Source organism: Cavia porcellus, unplaced genomic scaffold, assembly GCF_034190915.1.
Source record: "Cavia porcellus strain 051 isolate PalLab524CR breed Dunkin Hartley unplaced genomic scaffold, mCavPor4.1 scaffold_2, whole genome shotgun sequence".
NCBI lineage: Eukaryota > Metazoa > Chordata > Mammalia > Rodentia > Caviidae > Cavia > Cavia porcellus.
Window position 1 is genome coordinate 50,150,716 of NW_026947485.1, and position 23,619 is coordinate 50,174,334.

The window sequence follows — 23,619 nt, forward strand, 5'->3', positions numbered from 1 at the left end:
TTGAATGTTCAACTATATACTTGAAAGCTACTCTTAGCTGTTTGATTTTGAATTTTGAGATGCTCATCATATTTTCAAGTTGCAGTCTTCCCCATCTTAGTAAACAAGACCTAAGCCAGCTGATCAAACAAAAATCCTTCTCTTTAAAACAGCTAGTTTCTTTCACACATACACACAGAGGCATATCAGAACATGTCTTTCCTTGGCTTAAAATCATTCAGAGTTCAATTCCTTTTCAGCCTCTTTATTTACAGTCTTTCCTCATGAAGCTGAAACTTCAGGCCTCTTTTCTGATTCAACCAGGTTAATGAGTAGAGAGTGGATTAAATCAGGTACCTGGGAAGCAAAATTTACAAGGTACTCACTTCCTAAAACTTTGTCCTTCAGGGGTTTCATTTGTCAGCCTGGTCTATGGTATCAACCTTTTCCCTGTCTTAGCCATCTATAGCCATCTCCACTGCCAGGAAGCTCTACTCTCTTTTGTTTTATGGCCTGCTCCTTTTTGTCATTCAGAACACTATTCAGGTTTAACTATTCTGTCTAAAATAATAGCTAAGAATAATTTACTTCATGTTGAGGCAAGTCCTGCTCCAAGACCATAAATTCATTTAAGCTTCATAACAACTCTTTTTGGTGAATATTATGATTATTTCCATTTTATAGGAGAGATAACTGATGCAGAGAGAGAAATCAAGTACATTGCTCCAAGTTACACAGTTATAGGTAATGATAGGAAACAATATAATTCCACAAACTGAGCACACTTATTTCTGATAAGGTACTTACAATTTGCAGTAGTAGTTATTTGATAACTTGCAAATTATTTATGTCTCAGCAAGATGTGAGCTCTATGAGGCAGCTTGTTTTATCTTTGATGTCTCCTCAAACCTATTTGTTCCTGGTTATACTTAATGATTCATAACATTTATTAAATGCATGCATTTAGACAAATGTGGCCCCCAAATAACTAACCTACTTAAAAATCCGTTTTTGTTTTTTTTTTTTTATTTTTTTATCTTTTTCGTTTTTACCGGTACCGGGGATCAAACTCACGACTACCTGCTTGCAAGGCAGGCATTTATGCCGCTGCCGCTGAGCTAAATCCCCAGCCCCAAAAATACTTATCTTTAAGAGTCTCTGAATTAATTTCAAAATCTTGCATTTAAGAATCTTTTTAAAAATGCTGCATAAGCTTTCAAAAAATACTTCAGATGGCTAGTTTCCTTTTAAGTCATTTTGGGATATATAAATATGCTCTATTCCTTGATGAAACTTTTTCTATGGTGGCAAAGATCACCTTGTTAGGTGATCTAACATCACCTAAATGTTAGATCCAAAAAAATGTGCTTGACCGTAGGCTGCTTTCGCTTATGGTTACCTGTATTATTTATTAGCTTTCTGAATGTTTAAATTATTTAGTTTTTCCTCGTTCTTTGGAAAGAGTGTTCCCTACATCCTCCTTTTATAACTGATTGTTTTTTTCCTTTGAGGCATCTAAGCTTCAAATAGGTAAACATTTTGATGATCTAAAATTTGTAAATCTAAGCTGAGACTTTGCGAGAGTTCTTGGCTCCAGGAAGGCTGCCATTTGTCTAATCACTGCTTGAAAGTTTGAGTAGTGTCCCATTGGGTTGTATTTTGGCCAGCTGAAGCTGTCTCCCAGAGACACTCCTTTGACAGCAGGTTGACGGGGGCCGGGAGTTGGGGGGGGGTGTCAAGGAAAGATAAGTCTTGGCTCTTCCCATATGTAGGATACTTTTTGTATCCTACTTCATCAAGTAAATATTCTAAAACAGGAAATTACCAGAATGGAGTTGGTAGCACCAGCTAGGAGTGTCACAGGCCACCTTAGTCTGTCCCACTGGATGAATCTAACACGCCACAACTTCACCTTTGGCAGCCCGGGTCTGCTGCAGAGGGTGAGGAGGTGGGCTGAGCACAGCTACGCGCCTGCGCCGAAGGCCAAAGCACGCGCGTTTGCGTCGCTTCTTCCTGCGCAGCCCTACGCCCCCCAGTGCGCAGGTGCCAGGAGAGCGGAGTGGCAGGCATGGCGGCTGGCATGCAGAGGCGCTTGCCAGTGGCTGGCGGAGGCGAGAGTAGCGATAGCGAGGACGATGGCTGGGAGATTGGGTATCTGGACCGGGCTTGTCAGGTAGTGGAAAAGGCCTTCTGTGGACTGCGCTTGATAATTGGTCTCCTGTGGTTTCGAAGGCGAAGCCTTTTACTGACGCCCCGTGTTTCCTTAATTTTTCCCAGTATTTCAAAATAGTGCGGGCTGCCGATTGAGTTTAACCAAACCCTTACATTTTCCCTTTTGTTCCTTCCCCGAATTAGTTTTCACTGGATGTGCTATGCTTGAGTCGTAGATACAACTTTTTACATGAGATTGGATTTGATCTTACCCATTCCCTTTACAAATAATTTTTGGGCCTGAATTCTTCACAAGTTGTTCATGTTGGCCACAAGGGATCTATGTTGTTAACCAAACATTGTTCCCTGGTGTAGTGGAAACGAAAGTATGTATAACCTGTTTTTTTTAAACTTTCTGATTTTAAGAAATTAAAAAGGCCATTACCCTCTGAAGAAAAGAGTGAAACATTCAAGAAGGCATTGACTACCGGAAATATTGCCATAATAGAGGAGCTTCTGGATTCTGGTGAGAGTTAAAGGATAGCGTCCACTGAAAATAATTGTTTAATGTTTAAGTTCACAAGTGTTCCTCATTTTATTTTTCTTTTTTAAAAGTTTTATTAGTGCGATTGCAGTACACACTAATTAGTCATTGTAGGAAGGTATTATACCATAACACACATTTTCCTCTTTTTTCTCTAAATTTTCTTTAGCCCTTCACTCTCCTTATTTTAAAAACTGTGTGGCTTTTTTATTTTAAACACAGTGAATATTTGTGTTCCAGTTGTCTTGTATCGGTTGGGTGGGTCTAAATTCTCTGTGCCGTATTTTCGGTGTGTCTGTCTTTCACATTTGGAATGCCACCCTAATTAACTCCATCAATTCTTCAGCCTTTTTCAAGAGGCCTGTTCTTGCTGATCCAGCCCCATCCAGATCATTTCAACATATACCTTGCTATGATACATGACTCTGAAGAATTGTTTCTAGTTATGTACATGGTAGTTTTCTCCTATTTTTTACTTGGTTTTCGTGAGGAAAAGGTAGCATGTGGACAGGTGTTATACTGTATACTGTATACTGAATATATATACAATATATAAAATACATATATTGTATAAAATACATATATATTTATATATTTTTATTTTATATTTATTTATTTTATATGTATATATATATATATACATTCACCTGATCATGTTTCTTGGACTATAGTGCCTACAGAGAAAGTGAAGATGACAAGTGTTCTCAAAGCCCCTGTATACACTGTGTGATGTATGTTAGTGTTTTCCCAAACTAAAATAAAAGTTGATACTGTTTTATTGTTTTAATAAGGGTTTTCAAAGGTTGTTTTTATTTTGACAGGCATTAACATAGAGTCTAGCTTTCGTTATGGATGGACTCCTCTTATGTATGCTGCTAGCGTTGCCAATGTGGAGCTAGTTCGGGTCCTTTTGGACAGGGGTGCTAATGCAAGCTTTACTAAAGGTAAGATATTTGAAAACATGTAACAGCTTAGGTTTCAGTGATTGTTTGGTTCCCAAGCAGCAGTTATGCAAAATGAAAAAAATTAAAGCAGCAGCTGGAGAAATGCCTGTTAGTTGTATATAAACAGCATACAAAATTGAATTGGAAACCTGTATTTAAAAAATTCTAAGTAGTTACATTCAAGATATTTTATCTTGGTGACATCTAATGTTATTGTATACTTTTAAGTTCTGGGCTTGAGGGTTTTGGTTATTTTTGAAGAAAAAGTGCAATCAAAGAAACAAACTATAGTTGGGTATGGTGGCTCATGCCTGTAATCCTAGCACTCGGGAGGCTGAGGCAGGAGGATCATTGGGAGTTCAAAACCAGTAGGCTACAAAGTGAGCTCAAGGCCAGCCTGAACTGCATAGAGAGACCCTGTCTCAAAAAGACAAAAAAAGAAGAAAAGAAAAAGAAACAAAGTATAATTTCATGGAAAATTGCTTGAAAATCAGTTTGTGGAAGTGTAAAATCAACTCTGAATTATATGACTTAAACTTGTTTTAAAGATAATTTAAAGATAATTTATTTAAAGATAATTTATTCCAAGTTTCTATATTTTATTAAATAATTTCTTTTAACTAGTGCTTTGAGTGATTTTGAGAACAAAAGTCTGTGTACGTTCAGTGTAACTTTTTGTTTGTTTGCAAACGAGGGCCTTTTCACCCTGAGCAACATTCCTGGCCATTTTTTTATAATTTTTTATTTTGAGACAATTTAAAGATAATTTATTCCAAGTTTCTATATTTTATTAAATAATTTCTTTTAACTAGTGCTTTGAGTGATTTTGAGAACAAAAGTCTGTGTACGTTCAGTGTAACTTTTTGTTTGTTTGCAAACGAGGGCCTTTTCACCCTGAGCAACATTCCTGGCCATTTTTTTATAATTTTTTATTTTGAGACAGGGTCTTCTATGATTGCCGGTACTGGGCTCAAACTGTGGGTCCTCCTGCCTCAGCCATCCAAAGTGCTGGGATTACTGGCATGTATCACCACACCTGGCCTATTTGTTTATCATACTAAATTATTGATTACTGATTTTTAACATATTTTTCAGAGGTAATTGAACATATTTCACAGTTGATGTATAGATTTTATTTTACTATTAATTTTCACAAGTTATAAACCTACATTAAATATTTATAAAAATTGATTTGATTTGATAAATTTTACAAAAACTTCTTACAGGTTTATCTTTTTATTATGTTACTTAATATCACACAGCGGAAGCTATATGTAAGATTGAGGTTTTTATAAAGTATATAAATTCTACTTAAAAAATTATTTTCTTTTCCTGCTTCTCCTTCCTTATAATAGAAATATATAAAATACTTCATATTTTTTATAGAATTTACACGTAAATAGCCCTATCAGGTAAAGAGAGTAGGTATTAATTTCACATCTTCAAATTAGATCTAATAATCTTTGAATTAGATCTGATATAATAGGACTTCACTAAAATTAAAGTTTTATCAGTGACAGAACTAGAACTAGAATCTTTATGCTTTGTCAGCATTGAGCCACTAATATAAAGTATGGCTATGGTGACCTATTTCGAATTCCTTCTCCAATGAAGTGTTTTTGTTTGTTTTTAATCTACCCTGATGTCTGCAAGAGCCAGGCAGAAAGAATTTTTAGAAAATAGAGTGAGTTCAGAGAGAGCAAGTATAAAAGAACAGAAAAAGAACAATGAATGTGGCAGTTTTAGCAGTTTTTAAGGGCAATGTATAAACCAAGATTTCAAGAATTATCAAATGGATGAAAAAGTAGTGAAACCAGAGAATATAAATTCTTGTTTGCAGTCATGAGTACAGCAAGGCAAATTTTAATAAGCCAATAATCTTTCATGTGTGAGCAATATGGCTATACAGAGTCTATGTACTTAAATACTTTTCATCTTCTAGAAGGAATGAAAATCGAGAAGTAATTTAAGAATGGATTATACATATATTTTGGAGATGAAAGCGATTTATACCTGATCTCATGTTTTGGTGGATTAGCTGCCAAGAATGAAAGATGTAGAAAGTGCGGTATTAGAATACTTTGAATGGTAAAGAAGTAAGTTGATATACTTTCTAATATGTAGAAACTTTTCCTTTTCTATTTGCTATAGATAAGCAAACTATTTTGATAAGTGCATGTTCTGCCTGTGGCTCAGAGGAACAAATCTTGAAGTGTGTAGATCTATTACTTTCAAGAAATGCTGATCCAAATGTTGCTTGTAGGTAAGAAGCTTACTGTCTGTTCAAAAATGTTAAACATATTTTTGTTTTATTATCATCCTGCTAAACACTTGATAGCACAAATTTTTAAAAATTTGAACAGTATCTGTTTACATAGTCAGCTCTTGAGTGAAACTAGGATCATATGGTCATGAATCTAATTGTATAAGGTTATCAAAAGGAAGTGATGGAGGTAATTTTTCAACTTTTAATTGTAATAAAAATATTACAGGAATTTAGAATGAGAAGGAAAAGAGAATAGTAAGCTATCTTTCCTGTTAATCATAAACTCAAAAGTATTATTGAGTTATATGAATAAAGCTCTTAAGTATTTCTCTGTATAATACTTAATAAATTTACGTAAATATGAAGAAAATATTTCAAAACATTTCTATTTTCTTAACTTTCTACCAATTAGTTAATAACTTATGTATAGTGTCTAGAGACATAGAAGAAAAATATATTTGTGTGTCTGTTAAAATGTCAGTGATAATGAGTATGATTGCTTAAAATTTCTATCACATTGGTATCTTCCTTGTCTGGCTTCATCTTCCACTGTATCTTCCCATTAAATCACTCCTTGCATTTTACTTCAGAATGAGGAGAGTAGAATTTAGCCCATCTGACAGAAATGTCCACCATAAATAGAATCGTTACTCATAAATCATTAGTTTAGATAATGGTGATTTAGTGTCTGATATGTACAAATAGTTATTCATGACATTAGAAGTTTCCTTATTTTCTGTGATACCTGTGCAGCAGCCTTGAAAGGCAATGTATGATTTAGATAGTTTCCAGATCTTTGCTAAAAAATGATTCTCTTCTAGTTGGACCGGATATCAAGCAAGATTTGGATTGGACTTGTTTTGTTTTGTTTTTTGTTTTGCTTTGCTTCCCATTGACCATTTGTCAGTGTCTGGAGACATTTTTTGATGATTACACATGAGAAATGTTACTAACATTTACTGAATGGGGCCAGAGATGGTGCTAATTATCCTCAGTATGCAGAACAGCCCTTCCAAAACAGTTACCAATCCAAAAATGTCAGTGGTTTCCAAAGTTAAGAATCTTTTATCTAGTGTGGGAAAGGCCAAGTCTTATAAAGTGGATAATCAGTATATAAATAAATGTTTAAAAGAACTGGTAAGAAATCTGTCTGCAGATTTAGCACATCAATTCACAGAAACTTTCATTCTTTCATTTATAGATTAATCCCTATTTGGCATAGCTTTTGGATTTGGTTACAGCTTGAAATTGAGAAGTTTGCTTCATGACACTGTGTAATTTTCATGGTTTGCAGTTTGGATTTGCATATTTAGAAGTAGCATAAGAGAAAATTTACCTCTGAGTTCAATGGAAAATTAGGTTTTGCTTGATTTTTTTAATGACTTCTACAAAGTATTTGGAAACTGAAATCTTTGTGCTTTCAATCATTGCCATATAAACACACTGAAGAAGTAGATAAACCAGTATCATAGGTTCTAGACTATTTTGCCTCCTCAAGAACTCAGTGATATCATTCAGATGGCTCTATCTGAATAAGCAGATTTTACTTGCATTAGAATGACACAAGATTAGTGTCACATGCTAAAAACAATAAAGTAATCATATTATAAGGGAGTTTCAAAACCAGAAATCCTGAAACAGCTGATGAATTTGAAAGAGCACAAAGTTTAGATTGGTACACAACTAAAATAAATCGAAAATTTTATAGCATGGTTTAAGAAAGCAATCTACATTTAATTATCAGATATGAGAAATAACCTAAAAAACTATTCAGCTGGCTTCTCTTTTTTAATATTCAGAGCATTAAATAATAAAGTGATTGAATTGTACTTACTCATTTTTATTTTATTTTAAAGAGGATAAAACAATTAAAACCAGTCAGAACAAAGCAGTGTAAGAGATACAGGACTTCAAAATATTATGAAATCAACAGTCATTACCATAATGCCTCTTGATGTCTTCAAAATTGCTGCAGATAACTTCGGGCATAGTAAAAATGAAACAGAACAAAATAGAATAGAAACAGTAAAAACAAAACAATGAATGCAATAAAGGACTTCAAAACAAGCCAATATTAAATCCAAAGTTGCTACCATAATATGTTTTGCTGTCTTTGAAATATGGATTGTATTTAATTGATATATCTAAGAATAAATAAAAAACAGTACATACACTGTAGGATACAGATTTTGTAAGGATAGCTCTAGTGAACATATGGTCCAGGATAACATGTATCAACATAAGAGAGAAAAAAAAATCTCAGGACTCAAGGATACAGTGAGATTTGGGTACAATTTTATAGATAAATCATTAGTAATGACAAAAATCAAGTGAGAGTGAGAGTTAGGAGTGAGAGTTTTAGTTTCATGTACATGTGCCAAAAGATATGAGGGATAGATATATCAGGGAATCACTATTCAGATGTCAAGGAGTCTGGATGAATATACTTTCATTCAGTTGACAGAGTCTATTTTGTTGGGCAATTCTTTCTCTGAGAAAAATGATCCCTTAAGAGAAAGTGTAGGAGATAAGTTGACCATAAAGCTTATTAATAACTAGTTTTTGTGAAAGCCAAATGTTGACATTTGGATAGTTGGAAATAAAAGTTGACCTCTTGTTTTTTAATGTTAATAAAAATGAGATCCATGTTCTTGCTCATGATGTGGAAGTAATAACAAAGTCTTAGAAGTTAATCTCTCAGGTAGACACTAAAGTCTTAGTTCTATATTTAAAGTACATGGAAACTTCTCCAGCTTATAGAAATAGTTCAAATGACAAAGTTGATCTGTAGACAAAATGGAAAAGAAATACAAGGATGGATTTATTTTTCTTCTACTGAAAGATAATTTCTAAGGGCTGGAGACTTTATGTGAAACTGAGTCACTTCTATGAAAACACTTGTTTTTGTTGGTACCAAATGTAGATAAAAGAATAAAAATTAAGAGGAAAATGTTGACTGTTCTGTAGTTAATTAGAAGTCTGACAATATGGCACTGAGTGAATTCTGCAATAATTTAACAGTTTCAATTCTGAATAATTTACATACAGTAAAATCTATTTTCAGTATATAGTTGGATCAATTTTGAGTATTGTGTACATTTGTATAACTCACAAAAGTTTCTTTGTGCCCCTTTCTAGTTAAATCTTCCTATTGTATAGTGCTACTGTGTGATCTGGATTTTGTTTCTATATTAATTATTTTTTTATATTCTCAGAAGTCATGCTAACAGAATTATACTTTTAGTGTGTCTAATTTCTTTATTTTAAGATTAATTTATGTTCTTAGTGCTGTTGTGTCCTGGATGGCTTTGATTTGTCTAGTGAGGCTTTAGGAGTCATCATTGAGTTACCAGGCCACATACCAATTCCCCTTTCTCTCCCTACTCTTCAGGCCCTTGGTGTTACATTTGTCTACCACTTTCTAGTACAGAAGTGTAGCAGGCCTACCATTCCAAGAATTCTGTGCCTCTTAACGCAGTTTATTCTTTATGAAAGACTGCTTTTGTTTTACTCCAGTTGATACTTCTGATAGATTCTGCTAGCCTGGGTCTTAGCTATCTGTAACATGACATCTTCCCAACTTGGTACTGGATCCAGGGAAAGAAACAACTTATCTCTCCAAGAGTAACTTCTACATTCTCCTTCACATTCCAGCGATAAACCTCTTGCTCCCTTTTTGCACATGCACTGAACCCTTCTCCAACCCCAAGTGCTCCATCCCCAGCCCCCAGTAAACCTTTTTGTTTCCTGTTTTGCACAGGCAGGTGCTCCTTCAAATCAGCTGTTAATATGTCATTTTGCCCACCTCACAAACTCCTCCAAAACTGATACACGTAGCTACACTTCTTTGTTCTTGCTGAGAGCCCATGTACCTCTCTTTCTGCAGCCTCTCCTGTGCCCTCATTAAAGTCCTCTTCATACTTTATCTCCCTCTTATCTGTTCTGCACTGCTTCAGATTAAGTGCCAAAAATACTCAATCAGTCCTGTTTTTGTTGTTTTTTCTACTGTTGAAGACACAGGAAGCCATATCTAAGAGGTCTCCTTGTAGGAGGATAGAGGACCAAAGTCTGACTTTTTGAATTTAGTCTGAATGTCTGGTGCTGCTTGGGAAATAAAATGGGAGTTTAATCTTTTGTTGAGAGGACAAAGTGGAAGTGAAAATAACATAAAGATCTTTGTAAATAGGGTTGAACAATTAATTTAAGCTTTTTGATATAACTGTATGGGTCAGCAGCAAAGGATGTTACATGCTGGAAGATATGTGAGAGATGAGGGAAAAAAGGACATGAACATAGATTAAGCCTCTTTGGTAGCTGTTACCTCACAAAGGGGAAGAAGGAAAAGTTGGGGTGAACATCAACATCAAATGGATGTTGTACACAAAGCAGGACACCATCCAGTGCAGTCCTGTATCCTATTATATTAAACCCTATTCTACAGCTCACTATAAATAAACACACGCACACACACAGACACACACACAGATTCTTCCACATTGTAAGTATCAATAGTACTGAGTAGTGTTCCATTGTATGAATATTCTCTAATAGTTTAAAGAGATCAAATGAAGACTTTATGCCCAACAAAAATAGCTGACCCAGTAGAAAATTGGCTTCAAAATTGAAAGAAGGTACAAAATAGTACAGTAAAGATCGAAAAGCTATTTACAGACTTCGGTAAGCAAAATTAAAAGTACTTGAGGCCTCAGAGCTTAAGCAGCATGTGTGCTGACCACACAGTACATGTTTCTTTTTCCCTAAGTATCTAAACAGAGACAAACACCTTGGGTTATTCCCTTAGGTTACCACTGGCAATCTGTGCCTTTATCTGCCAACTTGCTTATTTGAAAGCTGTGTTTTGTGTTTTACATGGTTATTTGGTTTGCTTTAACAAGCTGTGTGTATATATGTGCTAAATATCAATATCACTAAAGGCCTCTTTTTTTACTTCTTCTTTAGCTATTTTCTCCTTCCTTTTCTTCGTTTTTCCTTTTGTCCAGTTGTGTTTATTTTAGTTAGTTAGAGCCCTTACATAAACTTCCTTTTTTCTTCTCTTTTCTCCTTCCATCTTTCCACTTTTATTTTTACTGTTAGAGATTAAACCCAAGGCCATATCATTGTACTACATCATGTATTTTTTTATTTTTTTTTGAGAAGAGTCTCAATAAATTGTCCAGAATGACCTCAAACTTGTGATCCTCCTACTTTATCCTCCCAGAGTGTTGGCATTATATATATGTGCCACCGTGCTCAGCTGAATTATTTATTTTCTTTATTGGTTTCTGAATCTGAAATCTGATTGTTGGTGTATGATAAAATGGTAGAAATCTTTTAGGCAGTGGGAATTAAGGTGTTCTACTTTCATTGTCCTTTGGAAGTCTTTCTGCACTCTGTCTTCTCTGTATTTCTGTAGCTACCAAGAGAAGGTAAGGGAAATCATCGACCCATCCATCCAGTAAATTTTTAGCATCAGAGGTACTAGAATTTTCATAATGGGATTTTACTTGTTTCATCAATCTATGAATCCTAACTTTTTCTAGGAATCTACAGCTTTTTGTTTGTTTCCCTGAGTTCTGGTAATATTTTTTAAGTCACTTCTTTAATTATGAAGGAGAAAGCTCTTTACTAGTTCTTCAGAGTAGCCAAAAAATGTCCTTAACATTTTTTTAATTAAATAAAATTTTCACATGATGAACATTGAATACTCTAATTTTAAAGAGAAGAATAGTTCTTATCTGCTTCCATGTTTCGATTGCTCCCAAATTTTGTATATAAATATACTTTCAACCCTGTTAATACCAGCTGTATTCTGGTATCAGTGTTTTTCTAAAAACTTCTTAGTTTCCTATATTATTTCTTTTGTTTCATCTTGAAAATGGCTACTAAAAATTTTAATTTGCTATCATTTTGGTATTTTCATCTGCCCTCATGAATTTAAGATAAGCATCTTCTAAATTTTAGATTGATGCCTTAATGCTGAACCAATCTCACCTATTGTCTTTTCAATGTTACCTTCAGATTGTTCTTTACAATCTTTCTGGTGTGATTCTAATATATCCAGGACAGTTTCTCAATTTATACTCACTTTCATATTCCATGTTTGTCACAGTACATCAGATTCTAATAGCTTTTTATCTTCCTTTGAGTTTACTTTTTCTTCCAATGTTATTAAACTTACAGATTCAGTTAATTTAAAATTTTCATATCTAGAACTTGTTTACTCCTTTTAAAATTATACTATCATTTTTATAGGTTATAAAAATTTCTTTAGTAGTGTGGTAAATATAGCATCTAATTGGAACAGTTCCAATGTCCAAAATGTTTGTGAGGTTTGTTTCTGTCAGTGAAGCTTTTCATGCTTTTCACTCATGACTAGAGGCTGATCATTACATTTAAAAGCTTACTATAGGAATAACATGGCACTTAGGATGATCCATCAGGGCAAATTTTGTATGTTTCTAAAAGGTGCCTAGTGCATTCTCAGTCTAACACTCATAATCTTAAATTTGGGGATTAAGATTTTCTAGACTGTACTGGAGATATAAAGGACTGGTTTGTTTTATCATTATGTTGAAATTAGAGTACCTTACATCTCAAATTAATTTGCCATAAATATGATATATCAAGCTGTCTACCTTGCATAGTCTCAGGGCTTTTAATTTTGTTCCTCCTGATATTGAAAAGACTTAATTTCCCATTGACTTCTTCTAGGTTGCAATATGCCCTCACAGCAAAAGGAACTGGAAACGCTAAAACCAGTTTTTTTGCTATGCAGATTTTAGTTCATGCATTAGTCCCTTGCTATCTTTACTTTTTAAAAAACTGAAAACCTCTTTTCCATCTGTTAAATTCCTTCACAATTTTGATCTAATTATCTGACTTGCCTTTATTACGAGCAGAAATTTGTATTGTCTACATTTTTTGAATTGTTTGTGTGTTGATAGGTTTTTAAATTAATTTTATTGGTATATTTTAGATATACATAATGATCACATTCACTAAAGGAAGTTTACTGTACACACTATTTTTTTGTTCTTCTTTTTTCCCAAACCCCTCTCCTCCCTTCAACACCTTATAGTTATTGTCAGCTGTGTAGTTCTTTGTGTTTCATGTAAACTTCTTTTGTAAAATATTTCATGATAAGCTATTTTTACTACATAGAGATCTACTTTGCTTTTTTAATTTTTTTTCTTAATTTTTCTTTATTTTTCTCATTTTTACTTGCTGTGAGAATAATAGTAAATAACTGACAACTTAAAAGCAATTTTTAAATTTAGCTAGGACACAAATCTCATGAGTGTGCTACTGACAATACTTAAAACAGCATACATAGTATGCCTAGCAAATATGGAAATTTGCAATAATTTATTTACTTTGACTTTAGAATTTTATTTTGAGGATAGGATTTTAATTTTGTTTATGTGTTAAATGTTTATTGAATATTTGCTGTGTGCCATGTACTCTGTTAACTGCTTCCAAATGTGTTGGGTAAATAATTTTTAAAACATAGTAGATGCTATGTTATTTTTTACAGAACACAAAATTAATGCTCAAATTTGCAAATGCTTTTGAATGTAGCAGATTTTTGATAAGGACTTTTACAACAGTAAACAAGATTTGCCAGCAAAATATACTTACATTTCCTGTCTTTTCTGTCACTGGGATTTTTTTCCAACAAACTAGTTAAGTAGCATAACTATTCTCTAATTGTTGCAAAATATATATTTTTATTAAAGTATCTTATCTGTTTTCTTCTTTTTACTTAAATAACAGTAGGTAGTCAAATATTTTGGCTTTTAAAAGTCTACAAATTGGAAAGGGAGCCATTGAATAAAATAATTACTTGAATTTAACTTACTAATATTTGGGCCTAAAAATAAAAGTGGTCTTTGATCAAATTAATTGGAACTTATTTGTGCAGGGGTGCAGACTTACAGCATTTCTTGCTTTTTATACTGGCAACGCAATGAAAAAATGTAAGTTAATGAAATATAGAAAGTCTGTATTAGATAATTGGATACATAGAAAAAAAGAAACGTTTTGTGAATTTTGACTTAAAGTTGGAGTTGGCATTATTATTGTTAGAGTAATAGTGAACTTTCCCAAAGTGTATGTAAGAAATACTTGCTTTTAAAGCTCATGAGGTTCCTCCCACTTTGCTGAAGGCTTTTCTTTTGTGAAATTTGAAATTTTAATTACTTTTACCAATGAATTGCCTTCTGTATCTTGATCATGAAATATATTGATTTCAAGAAAGTGACAAGTGAAACATACAAATAAATTTAGGCTTGCTAATGTTCTATCACTTTATTGGAACACTAAACTACTTTTTGCCACCTGCAGTGAAATCTTCTTTATCCTTAATGTAAATACTTTCTCTTTGAAATACTAGTATTTTTATTTTCTTTTTTAAAATTTTATTTGTGCACATTTGCAATGTATATATGATATATCTTGATCATTTTTTGGACTTTTACTCCCCCAACCTCCTCATCCCAGCACCCCATAACTCCTTTTCCATCTTCAGTCTGCCTTTTTGCCGAAACTTTTTCCTACATTAAAAAACAAAATGAAACCAAAACAGATTTCTTTACATTTAGAAAGCAGTGTTTCTGGCATAGCAGTTTTGTTAGATTCAGATTATTTGGTAATGAGATAAAGGTTTTGTAAATTGATTTGGCATTTTAATTTCAATAGATGTTTTATTACCATGATAAGATAGCACCCATTAATGCCCAAGGTTTTGACGTAAATGTTGTGTTTAACTTGTTGAATGTTAACTGCCTGTTTTAATAAACAGAAGATACCCTGAGAAAAATGTTGCTTTCTTTCTCAGAATATAAATCTAGTTGTAAATTTAGGTTGTAAAGCTGTCTGTTGAACAACTTTGTAGATAAAGTATAATATTGGCTTACAGTATTAACTTGTTTTCATGTAACCGTGTGATGTTTTTCTTCTGAAAACATAGGCGGAATTCACTGAAGTATTCTTTTAGAAACAATTTTTGAAAATAACTTACAAAACATTACTAGAAATTGTTACTTCCTTGATTTTAAAAACCTATAATTAATACATTTTGTTATAAAATATTAAAGTAACATATAAGTGCATGTAACCAATTAGGAGTCTTCCTTGACTGAAGAAATCCCTTGAATTGTCTGTTTCAGAGATAGCCACATTAAGTAGTTTGATGTATGTACCCATCCTTTTCTTAAAAAGCACATATAAATAACTCACACACACATAGTTCTATTTGCTCAAAAATATGTTCAGTATCTTGTTAGTACTTAATATAATAGTTGTATAGTATTATTAATGCATTGTAATCTACTGAGTCATTACCATGTTGATAAGAAATGTTATATATGATTATTATATTCTTTATATAGTAGTTAAAAGCAATGTCTCACAAGCTAGACTACCAAGGTTTGAATCCTACCTTTATCACTTACTAGCTCTGTAATTTTGGTGAGTTATTTATCTTTTCATTTTTATTTGTATAGTATGGAGATTAAAATATTATATAATAAAACATTTTGTGCTTAGAACAGTGTCTAGCCACAGAATAAGCGCTCAAATGTCTGCTTTAACAATGATTAAGGTAATATTCTTTCAGAGTAATTCTGCAAGATTTTTAGAATTATTCAAAAGAATTGATGAATTTAAAATCTTTCAAGTTACATCCAAATAGCTCAAAAGTTTTTTTCAGTTTACATTATAAATAATATGGGAGAGTATATTAGTCACCTTTCTGTTGCTGGGACCATATACCTGATACTTACAACCTAATGGAGTAGAGGTTTATTTGGCTCACAGTTTCAGAGCAATGATGGCAAACCTATTTGAGAATGAGTGACTAAACTGCAACCCAAAACCATTTTATTGCAGTACCAACACTGTGATAAATAAATCGTTTTTTTAGGAAGAAAAAACTGTTTTCCCATGTTCAGCTGCTGGGAGGACTTGACTCGTGTATGCCATAGGTTCGCCACTGATGGTTTTAGCATTTTCAGCCCGTGGTTGGCTGGCTTCAGGGTCACACCATCTTGGCAGAAAGATATGGTAGAGGAAAACTGCTCAATGTATGGTGTGCAAAAAGGAGAGCACAGAGGAGGAATCCGAGAGAAAAGAAAAGGCTGGTGACAAGATAGATCTACAGAGGTATCTTCCTAGTGATCTACTGCCTTAACCTAGGCTCTGCCTCCTAACAGCACTGGCTGTGAACTCATCAGTGGGTTAATCCATGAAGTTAGTGCCTCATGATCTGACCACCTACCAACAGCTCTATCTCCAAACACAAGCCCTTTGAGGGACATTTTAAAACAAACTATAACTGAGAGCATGCATATTTTTTTTTTTGCATCCTTACCAACATATCATTAGGCTTTGTGGTTTTAGCAATCTGATGTAAAAAAATAAGCACTTCATAGTTTTGATTTGTTGTGGTGCCGAAGATCAAACCCAAGTCATTGTTTATACTAGAAAGTCCTCTGCCACTGAGTTACATCCCTAGCCTGATCATGCTATAATTTTATTTTTATTTGTAATTAATTTAAATGTCTTTCCTTGTATTGTTAGTTTTTTAGTTTTATAAATCTGTGTATACCCTATGCTCATTTTTATTTTCTTGTTTCTTTATATATAATGCCTTATTTTATCAACAGTTTTGTATGTATGCAGTGACAAATACTGTAGTGTTACTTTACATGTAAGTCATAATATTAATATTAATATTCATGTGCATGGAAATCTACCTGGTTCTTTTCTGTTTAACCCAGTTCTTTTGAAAACACAAAATGAAGAAAAATACTAGTAAATTGAAAACTCTTTTAACACTACTCTTTATAAAAACATGTCCAAATCCAAGACTCAAAAACAAGAATCTTTCAAATTCTGACTTGACTTTTTCTTATTAGTGTCTGTCACATGATGTAAAATTGTTATATTCAAGTTGAACTCAGTTACCTATCAAATAGATATTTTTACTCCATCTGATTACGTTTGTTATATATGTGGATTAGGTTATAATTATATAACTATCTTCTAAAATTAATTTGACATTGATTTTTATCTTTCACTAAATTTTAGATTCTACATTTTAAATTAAACTGTTATTTTTACTTAATAATGTAATTTCTTTCACTAATATCTTTTAAAAGAAAAATTTCTATACCCCATCTAATTATTAAAGCATCTCAAGTTACACAAAGAATTCATTTCCAAAAAAAAGGAGTTTTTAGGTTCTAGTAAGAGTAATTTTCTCAAGCCCTGACAGCAAAGCCCAGAAACCAGTGTATGTGTTTATAAATAATTATTTATAAATTACCTAACATTAGTGTGGTGGGTTTTAACAGTATAATAATGATTAGAAGTTTTCCATGAGAAAAAAAACCCTAAGTATTTTTTCTTTATTTGCCTTTTTTCATTGTTTTTTCCCTACTTTTATTGCAGAATTGTATTATGATGGTAAAAGATTCATAATTTTTTTGCTGTTAAAGTTAAGCAAAATATATTGTCATTCTATTTTTTAAAAAATTGAAAATTATTTATTTGTGAAGCATCTTGATCTCAGAAGTTCATGTCCCCAGTTTCTATTACTTATTAGCCTCATGACCTTGGCAAACTTGTAAAACTCTGTAAACTACTGTTTCTCATGGAAAAAGATAATGAAATTTGCTTCCCTTATTTGGTTGGATTCTCGTGAGAGATGGAATGTTGGGTTTTATAAAATGTGTGTAGATGCAACAATTTAAAAACTGTTAATGTCACTAAGGAATTGTACTTTTTTAAGCATGCATAAGACCTTGAGTTCAGTGACTAGCTCAAAAGAAAAAAGAATGATACTTTACTTTTTTAGTTATGTCTGTGTTACTAAATGCATACCAGGAATATTTATAAACAATATAGCAGGTTTATAAGATATTATCTTATAATGTGGAAGTAAATCATCTACTTAAAAAACTTAAGCATATTATTACTCAGAATTATAGAAAGCAAGTATGTATATTATAATAAATGTGCAACTCCAAAATAATTTATGTAAATTTTACATATTCCTAAAGCATATAAGGGGAAGATTAATACTCAAAGTCATAAATTTGATCATCACAGTTTAACACTAAGTAAGTTACACATATGTTTGCCAGGTTGAGAAAAATATTTTTATTTCCTCTACTAGAATTGTCATTTTAAAATTTTTGTTTTTATGTAGAGAAGGTAGTAAAATGTCTCATTTCACAAAATATATTTTGATGATTTAGCTCATATGCAGTTTAAAATTTTGCTAAATTCCATGCATCCTGGTAATCTTTTAAATAACTGACAAGGTCCTCCTTACTTTGTATATTATTTATGAATTAGATAAAATTACAACAAAATGTTTGGTGGTTCTCATAATTAACATTCAAGTTTTTATTTTTCCTGAACACATAGTTATTCTTTATCCCCTGTCTTTCTTTCTTTTTTTTTTAAAAAATTAGTATTTTTATGCAAGCAAACATTCATCTAGAAACATGTTTAATTCAAGTCTGTGCTTTTTATTATTTTTTAAGCTTTATTGCATAGGTAGCATCTTATATAATTATATCAAATAGCAGTGGCACAAAAATGTTCTTTGTACCACGACCTTAGAAAAGCATTCAATTTTTTTCTTAGTTTAATTGGTTTTACTGTTTCATTTTATTATTGATGGTATGAGTTGTTATTTTTATTATTATTATCATTATTTTGAAAGTATTAAAATACAACAGAACAAGATAGAACAAAGCTAATTGAGACAGTGTAATGAAATTGGTATAGAACTTTACCGCAAGTTATCTGAATAACTACTAATATGTGTGTATTTTTCCTTCCCAAGTTAAAATTATACACATGATCATGTACATATTCATACATCTTGTAATATTATATCACTTGGATTATTTTTAGTTTCACTTTTTAATTGAGATCTGATTTACAAAATGAAATCCACCAAATGTAAGTATACACACTGAATTATAAAAAGTGTGAGCCAGTCTAATAAATTACTACATTTAAGAAGGAGGTCATAGGAACTCCAGTTTATAGTCTCGAGTATAGGAGGCCCAAGACATACATTTGCCGTCTAAGTGGTGACAGACTTTTGTGGGATCTAACTTCAGATAGATAATATCAGAATTGAATTGCATTGTAGGAGAACCTGCTGTTAAGATATTGGTTAATGCGGAGGGGCCACATATTGGCATCAAAAGTAGTGTTGTGAGTAGAAACAGATCATACTAAATATGTTAACAGGCTAAATTTATTAGTGTACTTTAAATCTTTTAAATTACTATTATTTTGCTTGATTATTCTGCCCTTTACTAAGATTTATATTTTACTTACATGTTTAAGTCTGCCATATCACTGATGTGTTGACCTTTTACCGTTATGAATTGTTCTCTTTTGTATGTCTAATAAAGCTACATTGTCTAATATTGGTATAGGTAGGTCACATTTCTTTAGGATTTGTATACATACAATTTCAGTGGAAATGCACAAATGTGTACATTTATTTGAAAGTAAGCAATATATAGATTTCCTTTTCAAGTCCAAATTTATTAGCAATAGTTTTCTACTCACTGAAATATTTGCTCCACTAGCTTTTATATATACACTGATGTACTTGTTCATTTAGCCCATTTTTAAATTTTTATTCTTTCACTTAATCTTTATTATATCATTTATTGTCTTGCTAGCTAGATATTCTTTTATTCTTAGACTATCATTTATTATTCTATTATTTTATTATTGTCTATTATACCGTGGAGAGTATAACATTTATTCTTTTATTAGAGCCTATTATAAATTAGTACTTTTTCCAATGCGTGAGTAGTGTAGGAATTTTAGAATGTTTTAACTCCATTTGCCAATTTCACCCATCTTTATGGTATTGTTATATATTTTAAATCTGTATTTTAAGCCACACAGTTCATTATTATCATTTTAAAGAATGCTGTTATTAGCAGTTTTTATTTAGACTTACCTACATATTCAGCTTTTAGTGTTTTTCATTCTATCATGTATTTTTGTGTTTTAGGCATAATTTTGCTTATAAAAAACCTTTAGGACATCTGGAGGCTGGATTTTTTGTTTAAAAACATTTTCATTTAGTTTATATTTTTGGAAATCAGTTTCACTAGGTATAGAATTTCAGGTTAATAGTTACTTTCTGTTGGTACTTTAAAGCTCTCTTTTTGTTACCTTCCGGCCTCCAGTATTTCTGTTGAAAAGTAAGCTTGTTGTCCTATTTCTAATCCTTGTAAGTTAATTCTATTTAAATATTTTTAATCTGTCTTCTGTTTTATCAACTTTCTATGATATGGTATATTATATGACAAACTGTATAACAGTATAGTGCTCTTTGTATTTATCCAGCTTTTTAAAAATTTCTGTGTTTAATCTGTTTTTGTAATAGCAACAATAGAATATTTTTATTTTATTTTCTTATTAATGTAGGGATTGTACACACACACATAGACACACATTTTTTAGAGAATTTAGAGTCAATCTTTTAAATTGTAGTTGATTTTCTTAACTTTCTATGTCTATAATTATAACATCAATAAAATAAATTCTTTTGTTCCTTTCTAATATTTATGTATAGCTTTTAATTTTATTGATGTTATTGGCAATATTTCTGGCGCATTATGTTGTGATTTGAGAAAATCAAAGTGCATTTGGGCTCTAAGAATAAAGTAGATTCTATATCCAGTACCAACTCCATCATGTTTATAGCAGAAGCCCCATATCAGTGTTGTTTAGTTTCCTCTTTAAAGGACTAAAGATAAATATACTTTGATGCTGGTGGTGGTGTATACCTCTATTACCAGCTACTTAGCAGGTTAAGCAAGGAAGATTACAAGTTCACTGAGAGCTTGGACAACAATGTCTCAAAAAGAGCTAGAGGATATATTCCAGCAGTAGATTATCTGCCTAGCACATCAAGACTATGGATTCAATCCACAATACAGTATACACATACAATAAATGTTGAAAGACAGTTCAAATTAAATAAGTGTATAATTTGGATATTTGAAGCAGTGATTTCTACACCATTTTTCTACACATTAGTACTGTATTTCAGATAGCTGAGCTCCCAGGGACGTGTCCCTTCCTTGGGCCTTAGATCTTTAGTACTGTAGTGTGTAAATATGAAAATCCTTGCTTGGAGGTGCGGGCATTTTTCTTGTTATTAGTCCCCCTTTCTCTACATTCCTTTTCCAGGAGTAAAATATATATTCTTAAAAATCACCAACAGAGTGAAAAGAAAATCCATGAATTGGGAAACAGATTTACCCCATTATCCCTCAAAAGACTTCTGTCTAGAACACATAAAGAATTGAAAAAAATTCAGACCTCCAAATTCAAAGGCCAAATCTTAAAATGAGCATCAGAGATAAACACACACTTCTCAAAGAAATACAAGTGGCAAATACATATATGAAAAAATGTTCAACATTATTGATCTTTTGAGAAATGCAAATTAACATAACACTGGGATTCTATCTCAACCCAGAAAGAATGGCCAGTATCAAGAAATTAACCAATAACAAATGCTGGCAGGGCTTTGGGGAAAAAAAGAACCTTTTTTCACTGTGGGAGTTGTAGACTGGTACAACTACTATGGAAATTGTGGAAATCAATGTGGAGATTGCTCAAAAAACTAGGATTAGAGGTCCCATCAACCCAGCTCTTCCCCTTCTTGGTATTTTCCCAGAAGAATTAAAAATATCAGAGTCATATAGGTGCACCTATATCTATAGCAGCACAATTTGTAATAGATAAATCTTGGAAACAATCCAAAAGCCCATCAACCAAGGAATGGATTAAAAGATGTGGTCTTTTTATATGATGGAGTATTACTCGGCTATAAAGAAAGGTGAGTTTGAGACTTTTATAGGTAAATGGAGACCATACTCACAAGTGAAATAAGTCAAATACGCATGCGTGTCTTCTTTTCCTAGTGTAAGAAACTAAAAGAGTAAGCAAGATACAAAATCTGCAATAGATAGGAAAAGAAACTGCTCACGAGGAAAGAACTAGGATGAGAGGAAAAATGAAGGAAGGAAAAAGAAAAAATTATAGTTACAAGATAGCTAACATAATTATACTACTAATTACTGTAAGTTCATTCAAGAGATTAGTTGGTGATTATATTGGTTAATTTTGCCTGCCTGTATCTTGTAATCTGAGCAACTATTTTGAAGACACATGCAATATATTAACCATTGTTAATTTCTTACTCTGTTTTGAAACTATTGTTTTCATTTTTGTTTGTTTGTATCTATTTTTAAAAAGATATATTCTTAAATAATAAAGATAAGTTTAAACAGTGCAGACCAGGCAGAATTGGTCCAATCCCTAGTACTACCAAAAAAAAAAAAAAAAAAAAAAAAAAAAAAAAAAAAAGCTTAGTTATTTCATTAATCTCTCAGCTATAAGCTGACTGTTTTAAGCATACTTGAAACAGTAGATAATACCAAAATATACATTAAAAACATGACATGAAGACAAATCAATGAATTACAGTCTTTAGTAAAGAAAAGGGATAAATAATTGTAAAATAATATTGCCAAATTGGTTCCTGTTTTGCTTTCTATGCCCTCTAGTGGAGGATTTATTGAAATGAAATAGCGAGAAGTAAAACTAAAAAAATGTTTTGTATGTATCATCTAGAAAATAATTGTTATTTGTAGTTATATACAAACTTTATTCTTTTAAGCAACAATAAAAGGCTACATAATATTACTGATAAATTAAGCTGGAGTTTGTTAAGCGCTTACTGTATGCTAGATACTAGGAGGCAGATAGAAGAGCTAGTTTGTGCTGTAAAAATTTGACAGTACAGTAGAAAATGGCTATCAGATGATAGACGCAGCATAATAAGAGATGGCGGGTATCTCTAGGAACAGATTTAAAAGAAGGGTTGTCATTATAATATATGACATAAATCATTATCTAAAGCCAAAACAAGTCTTACACTTAATGGAAAAACACTAGCACCATTTACATTGAAGTCAGGCACATGACCCATACACATGTTTTGAGCAATCTTTGGATTACTTTGGTAACTATGGAAGTATTTTTGGAACAAGCAATTCAATTAGAAAAAAATGAGTCCTAGTTAATAAATTGATGATGACAGAGCAGTTACTTTTTGCCTGATTCTGCTCTTACCATTATTATCTCATTATCACAGATTATAAGATCACAAGTAGGTGCTACAAATGTAGAAATTGTTTTTACATGCATATATAAAACCCAAAGCAGTGTTTAAGAAACTTGAGTAGTGTTACAGAGACAATAAATGCTGAAGCTAGATTTGAAAGTAGACAGATTGACTCTACAGCTAATACTGTAAATCAGAATTTGAAGGATTTCTAAAGTTTTATTGGAGCATAGCTGTGTTCATTTGTTTACATAATATCTGTGGCAACTTTCATGTTACAGAAGCAGTTTAGCAGTAGTGGCATACTCTTATACCACAAAGCCTAAAAGATTTACTGTCTGTCCTTTAAAGGAACAGTTTGCTGACCCATGACTTAAACCATTTGAACTCTGTTGCCTCTGATTAGGCAACTGTTTTTAATTAGGAAAGAGGGGATATAATATTTTTAAGAGTATATTGATTGTACACTTGGTAACTCCAAGATAATCAACTTAGAAACTGTTACAAATTCTAAGCATAAAATGAGGTAGTTTTTCCATGCTAATGT

The 23,619-nt window shown here is 32.2% G+C and overlaps 1 protein-coding gene across 1 annotated transcript in view; it reads left to right on the forward strand.

Annotated features, from left to right (window-relative positions):
- The first annotated feature begins 2,047 nt into the window (after positions 1–2,047).
- Asz1 (ankyrin repeat, SAM and basic leucine zipper domain containing 1) overlaps positions 2,048–23,619 on the forward strand; it is a 47,437-nt gene continuing 25,865 nt past the window's right edge. The window contains exons 1-4 of the mRNA XM_003475140.3: positions 2,048–2,152; positions 2,557–2,656; positions 3,496–3,618; positions 5,770–5,881. Coding sequence (XP_003475188.1) covers positions 2,048–2,152; positions 2,557–2,656; positions 3,496–3,618; positions 5,770–5,881 — 440 coding nt within the window. The remainder of the gene's footprint in view (positions 2,153–2,556; positions 2,657–3,495; positions 3,619–5,769; positions 5,882–23,619) is intronic.